Source organism: Anabas testudineus, chromosome 10 (assembly GCF_900324465.2).
Source record: "Anabas testudineus chromosome 10, fAnaTes1.2, whole genome shotgun sequence".
Taxonomy (NCBI): domain Eukaryota; kingdom Metazoa; phylum Chordata; class Actinopteri; order Anabantiformes; family Anabantidae; genus Anabas; species Anabas testudineus.
The window spans coordinates 14,579,811-14,602,587 of record NC_046619.1 but is presented as its reverse complement, the minus strand read 5'-3'; the positions used below and the strand labels follow the sequence as shown (position 1 = coordinate 14,602,587).

At 38.6% G+C, this 22,777-nt stretch overlaps 2 protein-coding genes across 8 annotated transcripts in view; one reads left to right on the top strand and one right to left on the bottom strand.

Annotated features, from left to right (window-relative positions):
- Positions 1–22,396, bottom strand: part of inppl1b (inositol polyphosphate phosphatase-like 1b) — a 44,560-nt gene extending 22,164 nt beyond the window's left edge. For 6 of the 7 annotated variants that reach the window (XR_003298675.1, XR_003298677.1, XR_003298676.1 and 3 more), the window contains exons 1-26: positions 13,141–15,090; positions 11,856–11,919; positions 9,510–9,648; positions 9,240–9,360; positions 8,920–9,060; positions 8,738–8,825; positions 8,515–8,592; positions 8,156–8,293; positions 7,889–8,003; positions 7,626–7,726; positions 7,437–7,539; positions 7,126–7,322; positions 6,209–6,326; positions 5,973–6,069; positions 5,713–5,851; positions 5,484–5,583; positions 5,235–5,323; positions 4,406–4,487; positions 3,970–4,059; positions 3,758–3,871; positions 3,591–3,679; positions 3,090–3,177; positions 2,585–2,737; positions 2,134–2,215; positions 523–1,318; positions 328–443 (exon numbers count right to left, since the gene is read on the bottom strand). Coding sequence is in view for 1 of the 7 variants with exons in the window: in XM_026357217.1 (XP_026213002.1) it covers positions 328–443; positions 523–1,318; positions 2,134–2,215; positions 2,585–2,737; positions 3,090–3,177; positions 3,591–3,679; positions 3,758–3,871; positions 3,970–4,059; positions 4,406–4,487; positions 5,235–5,323; positions 5,484–5,583; positions 5,713–5,851; positions 5,973–6,069; positions 6,209–6,326; positions 7,126–7,322; positions 7,437–7,539; positions 7,626–7,726; positions 7,889–8,003; positions 8,156–8,293; positions 8,515–8,592; positions 8,738–8,825; positions 8,920–9,060; positions 9,240–9,360; positions 9,510–9,648; positions 11,856–11,919; positions 13,141–13,277 (3,575 nt within the window). In the remaining 6 variants the exon portion in view is untranslated. Of the gene's footprint in view, positions 1–327; positions 444–522; positions 1,319–2,133; positions 2,216–2,584; positions 2,738–3,089; positions 3,178–3,590; positions 3,680–3,757; positions 3,872–3,969; positions 4,060–4,405; positions 4,488–5,234; positions 5,324–5,483; positions 5,584–5,712; positions 5,852–5,972; positions 6,070–6,208; positions 6,327–7,125; positions 7,323–7,436; positions 7,540–7,625; positions 7,727–7,888; positions 8,004–8,155; positions 8,294–8,514; positions 8,593–8,737; positions 8,826–8,919; positions 9,061–9,239; positions 9,361–9,509; positions 9,649–11,855; positions 11,920–13,140; positions 15,091–22,350 lie in introns of those variants that run through there. The other variant, XR_003298673.1, reaches the window with a different exon arrangement.
- arr3b (arrestin 3b, retinal (X-arrestin)) lies at positions 9,620–22,547 on the top strand. Its single transcript, XM_026357218.1, has 16 exons — positions 9,620–9,684; positions 18,739–18,764; positions 19,525–19,555; positions 19,724–19,784; positions 19,867–19,911; positions 19,994–20,181; positions 20,302–20,361; positions 20,438–20,514; positions 20,604–20,739; positions 20,859–20,943; positions 21,096–21,168; positions 21,302–21,439; positions 21,517–21,594; positions 21,700–21,723; positions 21,802–21,851; positions 22,384–22,547. The coding sequence occupies exons 2-16, from the start codon at positions 18,757–18,759 to the stop codon at positions 22,473–22,475; spliced, it is 1,146 nt and encodes a 381-aa protein (XP_026213003.1). The 5' UTR covers positions 9,620–9,684; positions 18,739–18,756; the 3' UTR covers positions 22,476–22,547.
- Positions 22,548–22,777: the final 230 nt, after the last annotated feature.

Here is a 22,777-nt window from a genome sequence, read left to right as displayed (position 1 = left end):
GTAAACCAAGCAATGTGTCTTAGAGAAGATGAATAAATAACCTTAGTTTCTGTTCCTGTAGTGGCTGCCAGCTGTTGGTTCCAAGAAAAAGTGACTGAAACCCACAAACCTTTAAAACGTACACTAGTAAATCTCGTGTGTCTTCTATTATTGTCTTAATTTTGATGAGTATCTCAGCATGTGCTTCACCTTTGTCTAAATTTAGATGTTCAGGCTGTACTGCTTGAGTGTGGAGTAACTATAATCGCATTAAATATTTCTGTCTATGAAATGCAGTTATGAACTTGTAAGAATGACAAGCATGTGCAACATATGGGTTCCATTTACCTGAAGTAATCCAGATCATCCCAGCCATTCTGACTAAGTCCTAGGGTGTATTTCTGAAGACCCAAAGTACTGAGGAGCTCCCGTACAGTCTCTGGTGCACCTTGGAGGACAGAAACCTGCATTGAGATGGAGCAGACATAAGTTTTAAAAAGAACCAGAAATCCCATTTTTAAAAACTATACTGTATGTAGTTACCTCTTTCTCCCAGCTGTAGCCTCTATCTCCATGCATGGTAGGGCCATTTCTATAATTTGGCCTATGGTTCGGTATTGATGGGTCTTTTTGCTCTGTGGGGAAGAAGTCAACTTCACTGAGAGACTTGGCAATTTGCAATGCAGTGAGGGAGTTGTCCCCTGTAGGCCCAGGTGGCTGCTGCTCTATTATCCAGGGAACAGTTTTCTGACTGTGTGCTAAGTGCTTGGGGGTGTAGGGAAAAGCTGATGGTGCCTTGGCTGCACGAATAGGATTGGTCCTTTCTGGGAGATGATGATGTTGATCTCTTCGGCTTTGTTCCCTGATGATTACTGAGTGATTCATATATAGATTCCTCAGGTTCTTCTCTGGCAGTATGGAGTCCTGAACAGTACATTTGCTTTGGTATTTGTCCCTGGGTTGTGATGTCTGTTCCTGGTACTGCGAAAGGGAGCTACTTGAGGGTGGAGGTATAGGAGACGGGTTTTTGGCTGGAAAAAGTTGATAGGAGGAGTTAATCTGGGGGGTATGAAGGTCATTCGTTGAAGTGTACTGGGGCAGAATGGCTGGAATTTCAATCTCTGTAAAGTCCGATCTACGACAGGGTCTCCTGTCAAAGGCCTGACGTCCTGAGATCTTTGGAAGCTGCAAGGCCTCATTGCCAGACCAGATCACCTGAGGGTCCCTTCGCTGGGGGAGAGCCTCCTCTATCTTGTGTGCCACAGATATGCCTTCAAAGATAAAGTAGGCGGGATTGGTGTAGCTGCTTGGAGTTGGTTTGGGAGGTGCTGCAGAGGACCTGCAACAAATATTCAAGCCTTGAATTTTGACATCTGCACCCTTAATTCTCACTCACTTGCTTGACAAGAATGTGTATATGTTCAACCTTGCATTAGGGTTTTACTACATATGACATTTCAAAGTGATGCATGCATTTGAATGACAAATGCAGCTGTTTGACAATGTTGCATTGCATTGCAGAAAACTGGAGCCAGGTTAAAGAAATCTGAACCATATTTTTTATCTTCAAGCCAAACAGTGCCAGTGACTGTGAAACATCTTATTTTGTTAATTTACCCACCGGCTGTTTAGCCACAATAAAGTAAGTTGTAGTAAGTAAGTATTTACATTTTTCCCATAACTTTCAGATAATATACACATGTCGCCACATTTTACTTGATATAGCCAGGCCTATTTGGAACAAACACTTTTTAAGATTTCTCTGAAGATAAAAGCATACAGTGGGGGTAGGCAACCCTGTCCACAAGGCCCCCTGCCCTGCTTTGTTCAACTATCCCTGCACTTACAGCCTCTGATTTAATGGGCACACCAGATGCAGGTAAATCAGCAGTGGGTAGGGCAGACACAGTTGGAAAACAAGCGCAACCGTGGCCCTCGAGGACCAGGGTTGGCCACCCCTGCTGCAAAAAGTACGACTATTTGTGAGATTATTTAAAAAGAAACACAGTAGATAGAAGGTGCTTAAACCCAAGTGTTGCTACTCGAAAACACGGTACATGATTTTGACATTTTGGTAAGAATGTAGTGGGCTTCTCAAAGAGAAGGTTTTCTGCAGCTTTACACTGGAGCTCAGAAGACTTAAGGGGTCTTCACCTGTTTATTGGCACACGTGAAGTTGCAGGAGACATGTGTATCCTCCCAGGACTTTTATCATCTTTCTCGAAACAGAACCACTCTGAAAATGACAAACCACAGAAAATGACCACATTATTGTGTAGTGAGCAAAGTCTGTGTTGTTTGTGCAGGACAAATGCTATGCCTTTTTAGTGCCTGACCTTTTAACATAATACTCATCTGTCCTGTTTCAGTGTCTCAGGATGTATCTGGTCAGGGTCAGTCAATCAGGAGCCAAAAGAGGAAGCGGTCGATAGATACCAGCAAGTGTAAAGCCAAGCCAGGGATCATTGAGGAACCAAATAGAGGAAGCAACATGAGGCTCACAGAAAAGTCAAAGATTGCAGTGACAGTGGAGATGAAATTTAGTGGGAAGTGATAGTGCAAGCAAAGCAGAGATTAGGAATAGAACAGTTCTGGTTTTACCCACCGTAGATCTTTTGCCGCATCCCTCTCTTGTCTTTGGGCACATGGATTCTGACCCGTCCTCTTATGGAGCCTATCTCTTCCCCTCTGTGACTCAGAAATGTCTCAAACTGCTCTGACACGCCAGTGAGTGAGAACAGAGCCACACAACATTCACCTATAAAAAGAAGATATTTGTTTGTTTATTTATATAAACATCTTAGGACTACAAAGTGTAGTGAGCAATCTGTGCACTTCATTGCAAACATTTTCTTCCTTTTACATAGAAATTCAAGAAAAACTGCAAACAAATATTGTATACTATAGTCAATACAAATATGTCATCAATAATTAATAATATTACAAAATATAATACAATTATTTGGAATACTAGAAAGCACTTTAAGTACAATATAAAAAAATTGTTTCACATTGCTGGACAAATTGTCCTTTTATGGACACTAATCAACAAAGTCCTAGGAATGTCATGAATGGTTTATTAGACAGCATGAATTTGCCCTGTGACCAACCATATGACTCAAATCCATCACATGACTTGACAGACAACAGCAGGTGCTGATCCCGAAGATACTCCATGTCAGACATGACTGGAAGAAGCTGTGACAGATATAAGCAAATCACACATTAACATTTGATAAAAAAATAAAATAATAATATTAATAATAATAATAATAATAATAATAATAATAATAATAATAATAATAATAATAATAATAATAATAATAATAATAATAATAATTATTATTATTATTATTATTATTATTATTATTATTATTATTATTATTATTATTGTTATTATTATTATTATTATTATATATATAGACAGAGACAGAGACAGAGAGAGAGAGAGAGAGAGATAGATAGATAGATAGATAGATAGATAGATAGATAGATAGATAGATAGATAGATAGATAGATATAGATAGATAGATAGATAGATAGATATAACAAAAACAGAAACAGAAAAAACAACATTGTCAGCTGTTTCCAACTGGGAGTGAGCCTCTGACCTTTGGCAGTTGTTTGAAGGACCAGCCTAGTTTGAGAAATCCGGGAACATCACAGCTCTGCGAGTCATTCTCACTGGAGCGTCGTGTATCTATACAGAAACATATGAATTAATTTCTGCCACTGTGTTAACACTTTATAAAAAATGTGTTTTTATGTGACATTATACCTTCAAGGCAATGTGAATGAAATTCAATGAAGAACTTTGCCTTGCTCGCTGTCTTCACAATGGCCTCGATGCCTTCAAGCTCTATCCAGGCCCTTTCCATGTTGGGATTCGGATCTGTGCAAGACAAGTGCATAACAACACTATTCACTTAATGACGGGATCCAGTCATAGTCAATTTGCTTGAAGGTACAAGACCACAACAATAACAGCACCTGTTTTTGAGCTGAATAGTGATGTCACACCCACTTGGAACGTGGCAAAAACAGGTGAGTGATCACTTGTGAAGATGTCATCTGTGCAGCCTGGTAAGAGACAAATTCCTCATGTTATTTTATTGGTATAGATGCAACGACAAGGCTAAATATCTTTTGTGTACTGTGGCTAAATTGATGTGCCAGATGACCTGTTAGTTGTTAGATACAAGATTGATTTAGACAAAGAACTACCCTGCTACTCATTATTTGTGATATATTGATAGTTCAGAAACAAAAGCTTGGACAGATAAAGAAGAAAGTCTTCTGTCTTCCACAAACCACAGGTCTGGATGTTGGGGTTGACCGTTATCTTTTGTCAAGTCTTTGCTTTCTTTGCAGCTCTTCTGCATTTTGTTCAAGCTTTGTTCAGCTACTAAGCCTTATTTAGTCTTACCATATGCAGTGCAGACAATGTGTGTCTCTGGGTAGGATTTGCACAGGATCCTATCACACCATGATGGAACATTGACTCGTACCTACAGAAACAGATTTCGGTATAAATCAACAATATAAGTTTGTGCCTTTCTACACACACTCTCTTGCAGGGAAGGGTGTGGTCAATCCTGTTATGCCACATATTTCCTTTTAAGACTCTGCGTTAATTCTTAACCTCCTATTTTTAGTTGTTGTGGCAGCTGCAGGAAAAATCCTCTATCCTTATACACACCTTAAATAGGATTTGTTACACATACAAATCAGTCAGCTGCTGTCTAGGGTATTTTCTTTGTAGTTGTCCTGTATTTACAGCATGTATTGTAAGTATATTTACTGTAGCATAGGAGGAGAGTGTAACAGCAGGATTTCGATGAGGAGGTACATTTATGTACATAATAATAATAATATAGCAGCAAATGCATCAGTAAGGAACTCCAAAAAGTAAACATTTAATCGAAGGAACCAATACAAGCATCATTTGTATTCTTCTGATACACTGGGACAGTTGACAAGAGTAACTTTCCACAGCCTTGCTGGCAGCTCTGTGAGGTTCTACTTTAGGATTCATTGTTTGGGAACCATTAATGTCTCTAACAAAAATAAAATGGTCGACAAACCAACAGACAGACAATGCCATCCCTAGAGCCATGTCATGTGTTGTAATACTTTTTGGCAGCTACTTATTTCTTTTTTTGTTGTGGACATGCATCCTCTCTGCCCGTAAGTTTTGACGTACACATCATCCTGTTTTTTTCTGAAGTGGTTTTGTGCAAGAAGCAATGACTCACTCCTGAAGTCTTGTACTTTTGCCATAGGTAGCAGTCTCTAGAGCCCCGTTCATACCGGTAAGTGGGTGGAAATGTGATCTTCTCTTCCTCTTAACCATGATAAAAACAGAAAAAGTGAAGAGTGATGTTAAGAGCTGAATTAAAATTAAATGGTGCAGTACATTTATTTCGTTTATGTTTTTTAAGGGCTAATACATTAATTGTATGAAATAGGTTTAAAATAAAAACTAATAGCAAACTGAAACTCACTGAAACTAAGAAAGGCTTTCCTCTTGTGTCTCTCTCGAGTTAACTGATCGGCACACATCAGCTCCTCAAACTCTCTTTTAGACACATGTTTCAGGATGTCCTAGAGTCAACGAGAAACAAACAGTAACATCAATATCCAGGAGTTATCAAATGATAAATGAAGCCTGTTGTCAATGATGCTAACACAGAGCAGTGTTTAAAACAGAGAGAGCATGATTGCCTATCTGACCTGTACATCTAAATCAAGTCTGTAGTTGAGGTCTCCACACCAGAAGAGATGAGTGAAGCGCAGGCTGATATCAAAGACACTGAGATGTTTGTCACCCAGAGAAAGCAATCTAAGGATGTCCACAAAGTTCTGGTTCCTCCTGAACATTCCACACATTCCACAATAGAGATATAGTTTTGGAAATACAGCACAAAAATTGAAGAGGAGAATGTAATCTTACACATATAGTACAACATATTGTGTACACAATATCCACATACCTCAGGACTTTCTCACTTCCAGAGGTCAGGTGGCAATTAACAAACCCAAAAGATGTTCCACTGAAGTAGAATGAGACCCCGACAGCGCCCTTGTTTCCTGAAACAAGAGAAAAACCCACAATGTCAGTCTAATTAAACACATTTTATTCTTCTTAATTGTGCATTGGCATTTCTGACTGTCAGTTATACATGTGTTATTGTGTGTATTTGTGATGCTGAGATGTAGGGCAGCCTACCCAAAGTGTTACCCAAGCCAGTCTTTACACTGGCTGTGGTCACATGGCTGATCCGATTTTCATGCTCCGGCTTCACAAACACAGCCAACCGCATATTCCAGAGAGACTGTACTGCCACCTGCAGGACATTGTCCCACATTACAATATATGAACAGATTAACACGTCTTAATACATTTCACCCCAAAACCCAGCTATTTCTCACAACTAATAATCACTGTTCACAATTTATTCATGTAATCTGAGATGCAGCTGAGACCGTTTGCTTCAAAGTGAAAATGTCTTACATGATGTTGAATGCCCCTCAAAATGTTAACCATTCGTAATATTAATATATAATGCAGCATTGATTTACATTGAGAAATGTTGCACGTGAACAAGTTTTGCAAGATTAAAAATCCAATGTTAAGTACAATGTTCACTTGTAAACCAACGTATATCCTTTCATGTGGGAAGTCGCTGATGACCATTAGAGATTAGACTAAGAACTACATGCTGTAAAACCATTTACCATCATAGATATTGTTGCCTTGATATTCAGCTTCAACCTTGGTCAGGTCAGAGGCACTATAGCGTATGCAGACTAATTATCTTTTTCTGGTTTCAGTATGTTGTGGGAACATTTCAGCATTTTTAGTTAATAAAATAAATTACTATCTTGAAAAAGTTATCTCTGCAATTGTTGTGGCAAAATGATAAATTAGCAGTCATGGTGCAAAAACAATTTTCTGGTGGTGAAATTGATTGTGCACTAACATTCCTCTGACAATATAATGTATCCTATCAGTAAACCTTTGCTCTAGTAGATCTGCAACCTCAGATTTCTGCCCATGTACACTTGCAAATCTTTCTTTTGCGACATATGATAGCTTTATCATTTGTTCAAACACAAGAATGAACATGGCAAAATGAGACTTACTTGTTTGAAGTCAATTTGAGTATAGCTGCGAAGGGTTGCTTTGATATGTTCTATCCACTCTTTTTCCCCCTGAGGGTTTTCCTGAGTCCCCAAAGCATAGATGTCATGAGGGATCAAAGCAGTTGATTCATCAGGGGTGTGTCCCAAGCCACAGCAGGTCACCCATGACTGCAGGCTTCGAGGGGGTGGGGAACTACCTGTATACACAAAAAACACAATGAATCATTTAAATAATCATCTCCTTCAGTGTCAGTGCATAATTGAGTCTTCTATAAAGCAGACTTTCATCACATAGTTATAGTTATAGTTACCCATATTCCAGGTGCCAACAAACACAGAGACCACGTCAGGTTCACTCAGCTGAGAATGCCTGGTTTTCATCAGCTGGAGAAGCTGGCAGAAAGCATCACGTTTCTGCAAGGGATGAGAGTCACTTGGTGAGTTTGGGGAAAGGAAGAAGTGGATTCCTGTAAATTTTAAAACCCACAATGTTGTCTTACCCGTGCACTCTCAAACGTCAACTCCCATGGTGTGTTGTGGTGGCTGTCAACCATCATTCGTACCTTGGCTGGGCTGCTCTGGTACTTGACAACCTGAAGGACTGAACAAAAAAAAAAAAAAATATATATATATATATATATATATATATATATATATATATATATATATATATATATATATATATATATGCCATCAAAAAATACTCAAATACATTTGCACGCAAGATAACGACCATATGCTCTAAAAAGTAAATATTTCTTACTTCTGTCATATGAGACCCTTTCTATTCCAAGTGAACTAGCTTTCCTGTCAAAAAGCAGCACTCCAGAGTCCACATCAACAGAAACAGTCTGTCTGCCATACCTCACCATCTTCACCTGTAAATACAAAGAAAAATAACTGCTAATACATGTAAAATATAGGGAATCAACTAGATTATTTAATTTATATTTTCAAAAATAAAGAACAGCAGGACATTTGCAGAATTATATATGTTGTAAGAGAAAGTGCCTTCTTAATTTGGATTTACCTGAAAGTAGTGGACTGGCATCTGTCTCACATGGTTTTTTACAGGCGTTGCATTGGTGGCTATTGGTTCAGGAGGAGGTGGGTTAGGTTGCACTGCCAGATTGTGATTGGTCACTGCATCTTGTAGTGCCTTTAATACCTTCAAAGACGTAGAATAGGAAAAGTAAGAATTTAGAAGATTGATCAAATTTGGTTGTTTGCTCATCACTCATCAAAGGTAACTGATCACTGCAGCTGAAAGTCAAAGGACTATGACATATGTGGATACAATCAATGCTGTGAAAATGATAAGAAGGAAAGGCCAGAGGGATAAAAAATAAACCAGATGATACTATAACAACAGAAATAGCATGTGCATACCTTTTTTTCCAGCGAAGAGAGGAGGCTGATCAATGATGAAATCTTATGCAACAAGGTGTCTATATCCATCTCTGGACCCTTGATCCAAAGAGAGAAAGACCAGTCTAACTTGTTCATGTATCAGTGTTTGTTCAGATCGTACCCAATTTTTATTCTAACCTTTTATCCCCTACAACGTTACTTAAAGTTGTTATAAAAGCATCTTGCATGATTTGTTTTGTACCTGTGACTTGGTGTGTGTTAAAGAGCAGCTAGGATGGTCAAAGACCTTGGCCAGGGTTTCCAGACTTGACAGAGTTAGATCAATCTCACTGTGGAACAGATCAATACAATTTTGTTTATTGAACATATATCAATAATAATAAAGCATCAATCTTTAATATCGAGAGCAGAATAATTGCTAACCTGTTTAGGCCTTGGCAGGCAGTGCTCAGAGTGCGCTTGAGGTGGCAAAGAGTTGTTGACCCCTTATGCACATTCTCAATGTCAAGAGGCAGCTCACTGAAGAGGTAGTCATTGAGCAGAGCAATCACCTCGCCTGCAGTACTGTAAACAGAATGAAGAATTCAGGCAGAATTTAGACTATAATAATTAATAAATTATGAAAGCTATTTCAGCTCAAGTGTGGCTTAAATCTGATCTGTTACAGACTCTTAAAAAATCGGAGAAAGAGGAGCTGTAGGAAATATTGACAACTGTTTTGAATGTAAGCTAGAAAATCATACTTTGATGTGTTCAGCTCTTGCAGCTTTTTCAGGAATAGCGCATGAGGGGCTGGTTTTGTTGGTGTCCCTGTGAAAGCCACTGTGTTGACAGAGGCAGCGACTGGAGACGGCTTCTCATCATCTGTGCATGCACGAAACATAAAATCAAAAATGAATGAAAAGCTATTCATATTGTATTATGTTTAAATAATATAATGGGTTATATTTGTAGATGCATTTAAGCTGTTAGTGATTTATTTTTATTTTTTGTGTTCACAGCTTGTGACTCACCTGAGCTCTCATCACCACTGTCTGTATCACGGGGAACAGGAAAGAGAAGAGGCGTGACCAGGCCTTTGTGAGGATGCTGGTACCCCAATACCAAGTCCTCCAGTGTCCTGAAACAGTTCACCTGCACCCCCTGCGCAGTCTGTGAGATACATGCACATGCAACAGAAAGCTTTAGGTATATGTTCTGTATAAATTCCACAATCCTGTATGTAGGCTACCAGTCTAATGTCTTTAACCTAAAGAAGCCAAATGAACTAAAATCAAATGTGGTGTAGATAAGCACATAACACACTGAGGCTACAGAAAGAAACATACTTCCTTTACTTTTGAGAAACTTATGTGTATGCATGTCAATGACACAGTGCATCATATATTTTTATTATTTTTACTATTACAACAACAATGCAAACCATAAAAAAGTTCAAATCTAAAGTATCTATTGTATGCTTTAAACTTAATGGAAAGTGAACCATCCAGTTCTAATTACTGTACTGTGCTCAGTAGTTCTTAATGGATGTTTTCTCACAGGAACCCCCATCCCCCAGCCCTCCTTCCGAAATCTTGCTTGGTTGAACAAAGCAGAAGTATTTATTTGCATGACAGAAAAAGGCATATGCAGATGATCTGCTTTGATAAAATACATCCTGGGGGAATGCAAAGCTATGCTTTGCACCCCACAGGAAAGCTGACACTATTAAAGGCAACTTTCTGGCTGCAGCAGCATTTTACTGTCATGTTTCACTGTGGTCCAGCACCCCCAAACAATCTAAAAAGCCCACCTCACCAAAAAAGAAAACAAGAAAAGACATTTTTATGTGCATTTCTTCATGCATTCAAACCCCAAACACAAACAACCTTAATTTTCAAAAGTTTTACAAAAACCTGCACAGTCACACAGTCTCAGTGGAACTGAGCAGTACATGCAAAAATATAATTTAAATAAACTGTCTGGAATAAGTGCTGTGCATATACACCAAACTGCCACAACTTCAAAACCACCTGTTGGTTTTAAGGTCGCGGTCGACAAAATGACAGAATGGGCATGGACACTTTAACTGGGCTGCAGCTGTGCAAGCTGTGATGCACTGTGTGTTGTTCTTCTATTGATCACAAGCAGCATTAAAGATTTTCCATCCTGACCTCTGTCTACCACAATAGTAAAACCACCAGGGGGGTTTAAAGCCGTGGCCATTCGGTATATAGCATAGTGATACCACTCATATACACAAAAACCAAAATGGTACACACTACACCACAATAGTGAGCAAGTGCTTTTCCTGTGCCCCCTTTCTAGGCTAGTTTTCTTTTCATTTAGCAGTGAAAAGGTTTTTTGGTTTAAACTTTCTGCCGTTTGGCAGAATTGATACCACAGGGATCTCTTGAAAAGCAATTAAAAAGAAATGAAAATGAACAAGAAAAAGTAAGAGGCAAAATGGGCCCCAAAATATATCCATGGCCTTCTTGGAAAAACAAGAAGGCAAGCGTGCAACTTGTGAGTTAGTGGAGCAAATCCAGTGAGGGAAAATACGTACTGAAGATTTATACTGATGGCAGTGGAAAAACAACTGGAATAGCAACACAGTTCAAGGTTTTCATTTGAAAGAAGAGGGTGTTTCCAAGTCAAAGGCTTAAAAACGGCCGACAGTCAATTGTTATTAAAGGCATTATTGGATTTTAATATGCAGACAAAGGCCAAAACAAAAGCCAAGATGATTTGTGGTTTAGATCCTGAAAACATTATTATTTATTTCTCTCACTCTCTCACTTTCTCTCGCCCACTGTGTGTGTGTGTGTGTGTGTGGTTGTGTGGTTGTAAACTTGTGTATGTTTTTATCATCTAGTAATTAGGTCCATTTTTGGCTAAATGGCCCCCTGCTCAGTGTATCAAAAACAGACACACATTATCACTGGCTTAAACTCTGCCACATCCAAGGAACTCATTATGTTTAATACAAGCACCCCCCATACATACACATAACAAATACACCCATTGGTCAATGACCTAGTGTGTGGGTTGCGTAGGAATCTCTGAGACTTAAAACTATTTCTCTTCTGTGCTGCTGAGTTCATGCTGCAAGCATGTGGCCACATGGCAGAGATGCCATTTAAACAACAAGGCCATTACAGTTGTAACAGAGCTTGTACAGAGAGAAAACACAAACATGTTTCTGTTCTCTTTTCAACAGACAAAAACAAACCATTGTTTGATCCCTCTAACGCCATCTGACCGCCTGTGTTTGTCTGTGTGTGTATAGTTTGTGCTAAGGCTTTGGGAAACCATTGCAGTTCTATTTCCTATTCTCCTACCTCTCAGGCAGACCCTTCAGTGTCATGATGAGCACTCACCTGAACTGCCAGAAGGCCGTCTGCATCAGGAAGTATGCGATAGGTGTGAACATGACGCTGGAACCTTTGAAAATCAAAAGAAGCTCTGTTAATAATGGTACTGCAAATGCCCACAGCACAATTCCAAGCAAACATTCAAAATAGAAAATATACTCCAATTTATTGTTTAAATAAGGACCAGATGTCTTGCTGGAGTTAAAGACACTGTAACTTTCTTAACAAGGCGCCAGTTGTTTTATAGATTACTAATGACGTGGCTTGTTTTATTTCTACATTATCTGAGATGCACTTAGATCATCATCTCCATCCATCACTTCAGAAGAATTAGTTTCAGGCACTAATGATAAATGGCACTTTTTAATCACTTAGCTACTGTAAATTACAGTAACAAAGGAGGACCGTGACAGAAGGATGACTAAATGTACATCAAAAGTGCTGAGAAATTTAAGACACTAAAAGAGGGAATGACATATTGAGAAAAGAACGAAGGGAAAGAGGGAGTATTGCGAGTGGCCAGACTCAGTTTTCAGGAATGTATCTGGCTGGGACTGATGAGCAGTCAGTGTAGTGCGGTTGCTGGAGCTCCCACCCTCGTTTAGGGGCCCCAGGGAAGAAAGAGGGGTAAGAGGGGAAAGAGGGAGTCCTGAGCCAAGGTTTGACTGCCTGAGATGGACCGTGTTCAGAAAAGCACTCTGCCTAGTCTGGGGAGGGTGTGTGTGTGAGGCTGGCCCAGCAGGTACGCAGCACTTTAAGCCACAACAGTTCATTTGCTGCCTGCTGGCAGATAATGGTGCGAGTGATGGATATGAAAGAGGAAGTGAAGCTGCTGAATCAATTTACAGATGGGGACATTCTGCTAAAATGCTGAGTTTATGAATAGTTTCCAACCCTATATTCCAAAAATCTAGAGGTCTCACTAAGTAGTATTATGTTTTTAGGTAAAGCAGAACTACCTTCTGTTTCTTTGCACATAGGGCAGCTTTCAGACAGCATGAATTATTCAATAAATATTTTCAAGAAAGCATAACACCTAAAATTAGACTTATGAAGTAACACTGAAAAGATTCTGTAAAAAACTGTAGCAAGGGCAGATGTTCCCATTCCCCTGCATTTTTCATTTCTTAGTCAGAGTACTTACAGAGTTACTAACAAAAGCTGTACACTTAGTAAAACATTCAGTTTTAGCTTACAGCCGTTTCACTTAACATGTCGCACCATATATAGTGAATTAAGTTTAAAACGGGATGTTCTCTAAGTAGGCAAATGTACAGATGTGTGTACTCACAGCAGGCACAATGCATAGGCTCCTGGCACAGACTCACTGTCTCTCACTAGATAGCTGCCATCCTTCCCTGCCCGTGCCAGCAGGTCCTCTGCGTGCACACGGCTGATGTCACGATGATACCATGCTGCCGTAGCCATGGTAATCAATGTTGAGAAATATGTTCATAGAAATAATCCACATGAGGTGATGAACAACACGCTACACGAGTTTAAGCAAAGTTAACTGACTTGCTCAGATGGCATCACACTGGCAACCAAGTTGTCAGCGCCAGAGAATGCTGAGTGGTCTACATTAACGTTTAGAAACCTCCCATGATCCTTTTCTTCTTGACCAAAGTGTCAAACAGACAACTCAACACCTTCTCTGTAGACGCAAGTACTTCCTGGTGCCTGGTTGGTTCCTTCTGGGTCACACATCCTGTTGCATTGTATGAAGAAAGAAGACATCCAGCTGATTGTGAGATTAGTCCACTCTGACAACAGCTTGCTCTTCAACAGAAGCTCCTGTCCATCCTTCTTAAAATATCCTCCCGTATCAAAGCATGTTTCAGTTTTTGGTTGCTACACCCAGATTAATGTGATGCTCCAACAAACACAGGCCATCACAGCAGTGAAAGGGAGGGTGAGACAGAGAAAGAGGTATAGGAAAATCAGCGAGACATGAAGCAGAGTCTGAATGGAGCAGCCACCCTTGAGGCAATGACGGTGTCTCTAGCTAAACCACAAACACAAGCCCTCCTCTTGTCCCAAAACAAAACCCCTACATGCACACAACAGGAAAAGAAGAACTAAGAATGGCAAAACAAACAAATCAAGCCACAATGCAGCGCACACACGCACACAGCAGAGACAGAAACATACCAGATGGAACTCAGTCAGCACTAAAGCCAGACAGGCATGCTACAGAAACCAGACTAATTCAAATGATTTCTCAGCTCTGTTGCCATATAAGGGAAAGGGAACACCCTCCAAAAAGTTCAGCTGATAATTGCAGTTGTCTTTGATTCTTCCAGGCCCAGATTCCATTTAGAGCGTGTCTGGTTGCATACGGGCTACTTCAGAGCTCTCGCTTTCATGCTCAGTGTTTGTGCGCTGGCGTGTGTTTTGCCAGAAGAGTCCCATCTGCATTGGCGTGGTCTCCAGCGGTTTTTCCAGAGTACTGTCAGAGCAGAGGGAGGGAGCAGAGAGGCAGAGGACAACCCCATTAGAGCGCAGGGCAGACAGAGGAAGTGACTCGGCATTCCAGATGGCGGACATAGCCAGGAGAATTCTTGCAAGGGGCTCAACTTCACCACCACTGTGTGAAACAGCAGACTGCTTCCTTTTCCTCTCTCTCTCACTCTCCTCCCATCTATTTGATTCTTCCTCCTTCACCCCCTGAAGGAGTCCCGTCTCTTTCCTGAAATACCAAACATCAAACACAGTTATCACTCAAGTGAGCTGCCTGGATTCCTTGTTTATTCCATCTTTATATTCAGGTTGTTCATCCTCTCACAGACATATATTTAGTCAAACTCATGTTCTTGTCCCACCCCTTCTCCTTATGTCACCCTCTCTAAATCTCCTTCCTCCCTTGCTCATTTCTTCTCTCTCACCAAAATGCAGCCTCCATATGGTTATGATCAGCCCTAACTGTCTTATTTTTGCCTTCCTAGAAAGATTACCCAACATTTAACCCTCCTTCTTCCCTCCCTCTCCATTAGCTAGAGCATACAACTCTGTGGGAAGTTGTTTGGTCCCATATTTGCTGTTCTGTGTCTCACTACTCAGCAAGAATGTGCCAACCACCAACCACAGCTCCCATAAAACAAATAGACACAAGTCCATCCCCAATTGATGACGTATCTTCTCAACCCTTAATCTGTAATCAGTTTGTCTTGTTATGTGCTTTCTACAGCACATAACAGCAGAGCACAGTAAACATCTTAATTCAGTATGTTGTCTTGCTGACATTTATTAATTAGTAATAAAATAAAAATACGACTAAATACTACAGTTGATCTGAAAATAGTTTTTGACCTGATGAAGGTGTAAGATGAACATTTGAGGGATGCTAAAAGTGATTTGTATATATAAGCTTCTATAACATTTTTAGCTTTTGAAAAATGACACTGAAGAGCTCACTGCGGAAAAAACTGTTCAACAGCTAAAAGAACACCAGGTAAGCAACACCCTGAATACTGTGGAGACCTAATGATCTAGTTGTGGTTGACCATGTGCTTATAACCACTATTTTCCATCTCATGCCAGTGATAGCCCTTCAAAAGATACAGCATTAGTTGAGTTAGTTAGTTGTCAGCTGACCACAGCTGAATAAAGATCACATGGAAGTTGCAGAACATAAATGAGTGAAAGCTTAGTGTCTGCATCTTTAGTATAAGTTCACGTTTCTGTGTTATTTCAAGTGAACTAATTATTCACCTCACTCATAAGGTTTATATTACTTTAACAGGTTTAACAGGTCATTTTTTAAAAGTACACTTAATCAACAATGCATCACTCGTTCGATTTAGCTTCACACTGTTGTTATAACTTGGAAATGCCACAGAGATGTAATGCAGTTGGACTAGTCAGAAGTTGTTTGAGGGAAAACGCTAACTCTCCATATATAGTACTTCCCTAAAATGGTACCAGATTAACCGTAAGAGGCTTATGTGACTGCATGTAACACTGACAAAAAAAGAGAAAGGAAACCCATAAGAGACAGTTAATCATGAAGTAAGCGGAAAATAAAATGACCCTAGGTGTGTAGTGGGTTTATAGTTCTAAATGTTATACAAAAGTACAAATCCAAATAAATATCATAAACATATCTAGAAGCTAGACAGACTGTGCAACACAATGATGTTCCTGAAATTATGTTAATCAGGGTGAATAAAACTGGCTTCATTCAAATTATGAAAAATACAGCATACATTGAGCTAAGTTAAATACAGTACATGAGGTGTAAAGCGTGCAGGCAGTGCCGTTTCCCTTGATCTGTTTAAACCCAGATGTGTTGTTTGGCTAGTGAAGCGCAAAGAGGCTGTATCAGAATGACTGTTAGTGCCAATAATAGAATACACAGAATAGAAAATAGTAAAGCATTCTAGTTCCAGATGCCACTTTGTGGTAGAAAGCTTATTGTAAATACCACTATGTGCAAGCATTAAGCTAATAGTAAACTGTCACATTTTTAATACTTTACCTGTATTTAATTAAATTAAATTTTCTGTTTAAACTTTAAAATTTAATTTTCCTTGTGTTTAATTAAGTATTTAATTAATTGGAAGGTAACAAATAAATAAACTAAACTAAACTGAACTATACGTCCCTCATGTGAAGAACAATCAGCCTATATAAATCATCTCATGTTCATGCTGAGTAGAACCTGTATTAAAAACTGTATTGCCAGTGCATCTCTATGGACCAAAAAGTAGCTATAACATAAAGTTTCAGGAACACTGAAAACGTATACACACATACTTTTTAAATACATTATGCTGTTGACATAGTTATAGTTAAAGACATATGGTTTTAAGGTGTTTTTAAAACTGCATTTTCCATTTTTGCTTTCTATACCTAGAGCTTAATAGGAAAAAGCTTAGGTCCTGTGAATATTTAGTCTAGGCCACAGTTTGTGTGAGCATTACCTGTTCAAACCATGCCTATGATTTTGGTGTTACACAAAAGCCTTGTGTTTCACATAAAGGAGTCACTGCCCCCGCATAACACCAAAATTAATTGTTTGTTTACATTTCTTACAAAGATATCTAATACTATAATACTACATCCAGATTTAGATTTTTAGAGTGATGCCAGTTACGTGTAAAACACTAATGTGAAAAGGGAGCTTAATGAACTAAACCTCCTAACTTTATATTTGTCCAGAAATTCCTGTCTAATGATCCAGCAGTGTACTGTACAGCAGTGCTGCCCTTGTTCCCACATGACCAACACTAACATCCACCCATCTAATTCATTATCTGTGACTGCCAAGGTGTGACAATCCACTCATAAAACCCATCTCACTCCATTCCATTATTAATCAATCAATTACATCTAGCTAAGGAGATCTTCTGCCAATCTGCCAGACAGATTTCCTGTATGGACCAATTCAGTGGCTGTTTCTTCCAAAGGTCACTTCCAGTAACCTTTGAAAGACATAAATGCCAGGTCAAACCTGTGCCTCCTCCCTATAAATCTCCTTTAAGCTTCACTGAGACCAAAATTTAAGAATGCACTTAATTCGTCAAAAAGTCATGACTCAGTGTAAAAATCTACAAAGCTGGGACAAATTCAAGTTGTGTGTTTCACACACTTTATTTCAATTTTATGGGTGAACCTGTTATGTTTATCCAGTTTCTTACACCTGAATCCAACCTTCAACTAAACAGGTGTCAGCCATCACAAGATCCTCCATGCTATTAACTTGCTGAACTAACATATCTTCACAACCATAAATGGTATAACTGAGCAGCATGATGATTTTCTAAAGTGATGATAGTAGCAAAGTCTTGTTGCATACACAACAGTAAGTCAGCAGGTTACTTAGATTTCTGTAAACCTGCCATGAGCACAGCTTGCACAAAGCTTGATCGAGGAGCCATCTGTCGTCCTTGCTACCATAACAACCAAAATCCAACTAATACCACTTCGCTCCATCTAAGCTATAAGAAAGGAGGTCCTTGAACAATCAGACACAGACCATTGAAAAGACATTATAACCTTAGTGAGAAGCTATAAAGTAGAGAGACAAACAACTCTGGTTTGTTTGTTGTAAACACCGACTGTAGGTCGATTTCATTGTTCGTGATCTAACCATAGGAAAGTACAGAGGTGTACAGTTCATGTGGATTATATAATAACCAAGTGATCAACATGCTTTGGTCCAGTGTGTTACATGTTTATTGAACTCCAAAACTATCCCACCCCTAACATTTAAAACATGATCTTATTTTTTTGACGTTATACATTTACTGTTCACTTTATTAGATATATCTGTGCAATCTAATGCAGAGACATTTTAACCTTGTAAAAGCAGAATTCATGCCAGAGCTACTGGATTGGATTAGACTGCACAAGTGTACCTAATAAAGTGGCCAGTGAGTGTAATACCATTGTAATGTTTGCAAACACTCTGAACGAAAACAGTAGCGTTCTAATGAAGGAGTGATAAAAACAGCCTTATTGAAGAAGCTGTATAAGCTGAAGGGAGGGCTTCAAGGTTGGGAGGTCATAGTTTAAAAGCAAACAGGAGGCAGTGGCTGGCACACACTGATCACACACACTGCATCCTGTGAACAGTGACGGATTACAGGAGAGCAGAGAGGACTCTTTTTTATTGAAAGAACTGAAGGTACTGTAAGTTCGCCATTTCTCTTGCTGACCAAATTACATTAGCAATACTCTGTGATGATGATAATAATAGCTAGCAATATTGTTATTTCACAGATAAGCATCCATATTTATGCGCAGTATTTCACTAATGACTCTCACTTGAATTGGTAAACCACATACAATATTGAAATGAGTATGCTAATAATGAATTATTAAACACCCTTGTGCAAAAGCCTGTCTAAATGCTATAATAAACTGAAACCGACTTTTTTATTTGCAGACTATAACTTCAAAAATCATGTCAAAGTGAGTATTTAACTTTTCCACTAAATTCATCAACCATCCCAACAAGTAACTGGTTTAAATTACAGGTTAAAATCAATCACCCCTGATGTGTAACTGAAATGTAATGTAGTTTAATACTAATGCTATTTTCTTTATAATACACGTTGATAAACGTTTATTATAAAGAAAATACAGCTTGTATTTGATGGGGAAAAAAGAGTTGCTCAGGAGCTGTGCAGGGATCAGGGGCTCTTCTAACATTTTACTCTTCCGGGATATGATCAAATCCTGATTAAAATGAAAGGTGTGGATTTGATTGTAGAAGAAGACAAGGCTTTAACAGGATTAAATGACACACACATCAAAGAGTCAAATATCACCAGGAATCCCTTCTTTTTTATGAGCAAGGAGCAAATGAACTATGTGTAAAAAGGAGATTTCAAATTTTACATAAGGTTAGCCTTATGTATGTAAATCCGAATTATGGGCTTTTCCACCCTATAGAAACAAATCTATCCTCACAAGAGAGGATTGGGCAGATAGTAGAGAGTTGTAGGGTTATTCTGTAATTGGAAAATATAACCTTGATGTGTGCAACATCATGGCATATAACCACTTCAGAAACAGGAAAAATCTATGTTATTGATCCAATGAAGCATGAAAAGATTCCATTAAGGAGGTGTATTTGAACCTGACTGAATATCAAATACATTTAGAGAGGCTGAAGGTGTTAACCAAAGTGTGGCATTTCACTCTGTACTGTACTTCACTCTCTGTTCAGGGTATTTAAGAAGACCAGTGGCAGTGGACATGTAAGTGGCTTCCATAATATACTAGTAGTCATTGCAGGGTACCCCTTGGACACAGGGAGGAGCGTAATTTGTATGTACCTCTTCCAACTCCCAGAAATATCCTCTAGCTCTTGTAATTCTGGCAGAGCAACAATTCTTTTCCACTCTGCTTTTCTGTGTTCCTCTCAGATTACCCTGTACTTGGGGAAGAGAGACTTTGTGGACTATGTGGATTCAGTGGAAGCAGTGGGTGGGTGACACACTGTGTGTTTTAAATCCTAACCTTAATATATCTGTTAAAACTAAAGCTGTTGATTCTTCTCATATTGTAGATGGGGTAATAAAAGTGGACCCTTCTGGTCTTAACGGCAGAAATGGTATATTTACCTTGTATTCTGTGATTTAAAGAAGTAAAGCCTTAAATTGACCTAACACAGACTATGACCTTTTCCACAACAGTATTTGTCTGCCTGGCTTGTACCTTCCGCTATGGAAGTGAGGACATCATTGGTCTGCCCATGAGGAGAAACATCTGGATACAACATTTACAGCTATATCCATCTACAGGTGAAAATGCAACCAAATCACCAATGTTAGAATTCCTCTTGAAGAAAGTGGGCAAGCAAGGATACCCCTTTTCCTTCCAGGTAAAGGAGCAAAATCCCAGTCTTGTAATTACATATCAAATTACTCATCTTCTTCACCTTTACTTTCCATTCATTGTCTAAACTTTATTCAATAATTTGAATCGTTTCCATTTGTTTTAGCTGCCAACAAATCTTCCATGTTCGGTTGCCTTACAACCTGTACCAAACAGCACTGGCAAGGTACAATTTTTCTTTAGGAGTTACTAGTATGTTAAAGTTTGCGAATCACTTATTTGGGTCTTGTTTTTCTGTAAAGACTTGTGGCGTGGAGTATGAGGTTAAAGGATACATTTCCCACACAGCTCTCGGTACAGATGAAGTCATTGACAAGCAGTATGTAAACAAACAGTCAAACCATACTCATACTGCCCAAAGAAAATTAATGGCTCTCTGACTCTACTCGTGTCTTTTTCTGTCCCTAGGGATACTTGCCATCTGATCATTCGAAAAATACAGTTTGCACCAGTTAACAACAGACCCGGATTCAAGGTTCATATATCCAAACAGCTCATGATGACTGATAAAACAGTTCACTTAGAGGCCTCCCTTGAAAAAGAGGTACAATAAGATCTATTAACAATAAGATCTACTAACTAAATCCTAATTCAAATGCTTTGTGACCGATAATCATGACATATTCAAAATATTCAAAATAGAATCTCCTTTATTTTTTTTAGATTTATTACCATGGAGATCCAATCACCGTCAACATAAAAATCAACAATGAAACCACAAAGGTTGTGAAGAAAATCAAAGTCTCAAGTGAGTAGCAACAGCTTGAGTAAAAACCATCTTAATAAGAAAAGTAGAAAGAGAAACAAACACGGGTAATTGTTGAAATCTGTGTGTGTATTAAGTTTGCAGACTCCTATATTTTAACTATTAGTTCTACCTAAATCATTTTTTCTTCTTAGTTGAGCAGCTGACGAATGTGGTCCTCTATTCATCTGACACTTACATCAAGACAGTTTGCTCTGAGGAGTTTGGGTAAGCCTTTAACTGTATCAAATTATGCTTTTTATGAAGATTAAGCTCACTTGAGATTTAACTATTACATTTTAATGATATGACTTTTAAGTTAAATGTCTTATTTATTTCTGTATTTCACTGCTTTACACAGAGAAACAATAAATGCCAACTCTACATTTGAGAGGTCCTTTCAAATAACCCCTTTGCTGGCCAACAACAGAGATAAATGGGGTCTTGCAGTGGACGGATGCCTAAAAGATGAGGAAACCCACCTAGCATCCACCACCCTGTGAGTCAGTCTAGTCTGCTGGGTCATATTCTTAGCATGCTTTACACCAAAGGTAAACTATTCTTGTCTCTTTGCAGAAGTCAAGGAGATAATGAAATGCAGGGAATCCTTGTCTCTTACCAAGTCAAAGTCAGTCTGGTGGTGTGTGGTGGAGGGTGAGTCTTAAGTGAATAGAAACATTCACTCATAATACTTTAACATGTTGTATCAAGACTGTGTCCAGACTAAATGTTGCTTTTATTGTTTCTCTCTCACCAAAGCTTACTGGGTGGTCTAACAGGAAGGTACAATTTTGTTCCTTCGGCATCATCATTATTATTATTGTTGTTGAATATACCAATTCTTCTTCTTCTTATTTTCAGAGATGTCACTGTGGAGCTTCCTCTGACTCTAATGTCCCCAGTGTCTGCAGGTGACCATAGTGTTTTGTAAAACAAATGTTATTTGAATACTTTTCAGCAGTTGTCATATAACCCACAAAACACAATAACCGAATGTAACAGTTTCAGTTAACTTGTTTTCAATGCATAGCAATACACTGAGCAGAGGTATTAATACAAAATAGTGTCTATGAATGCACATGTATGTTGTGATGTTTGTGACAGGCAGCTGATATCTGTGCATTAATGGGTTAGGGTTAGGAAATATAAATACAGTATATTCTGAACACTGCTACTGTATGTTAGCTGTTGTTCATCATTTTTTCCTTTTTAAATACATTCATTTGCATAATAAATGTTATGAGGTTTTTTGAAAGACATATAGATGTGAAAGCCTTTGAATAAGTGCACTTTCTGCCTAAAACCAGTTGCATTTGTGTGAAATATTACATTACTGCTCCACCTCCAGACAATGTTTACATTATATAGTATATTAATTGATATGAAATGGATTCAGTCATTTATTCTTACCTTGCTGTAATACTTGCTGCTTCATGTCAACAGGGAAAAACTCAAAAGTTCTATCAGAGAAAAGGTGGATAAACGTTTTGAATTATGAATATCTACTGAAAGATAAAGAGTTGCATATATTATAAATCTTTACTGAGCTATGAGATGTTATGACTGATAAACAGATACTAATGAAGGAAATAAACAGTACTGACAAAACTAACCTTGTCACACAAACATTATATTGTCTCTCTTTATACCACTAATGTGAATAAAACTAAAGGTGGAGACGATGCAAATTTTGTCATTTCTAATACACTTGGTTTATTCCCAAGTTAGCTAGCTTTAGATCTGCAGCTTTATCTGAGTAACACATTTACTTGTCATGTAATATTTCAGTCGAGCTGTTATTTAACACATAAATTGTTATTTAGCACATTAATCGAGG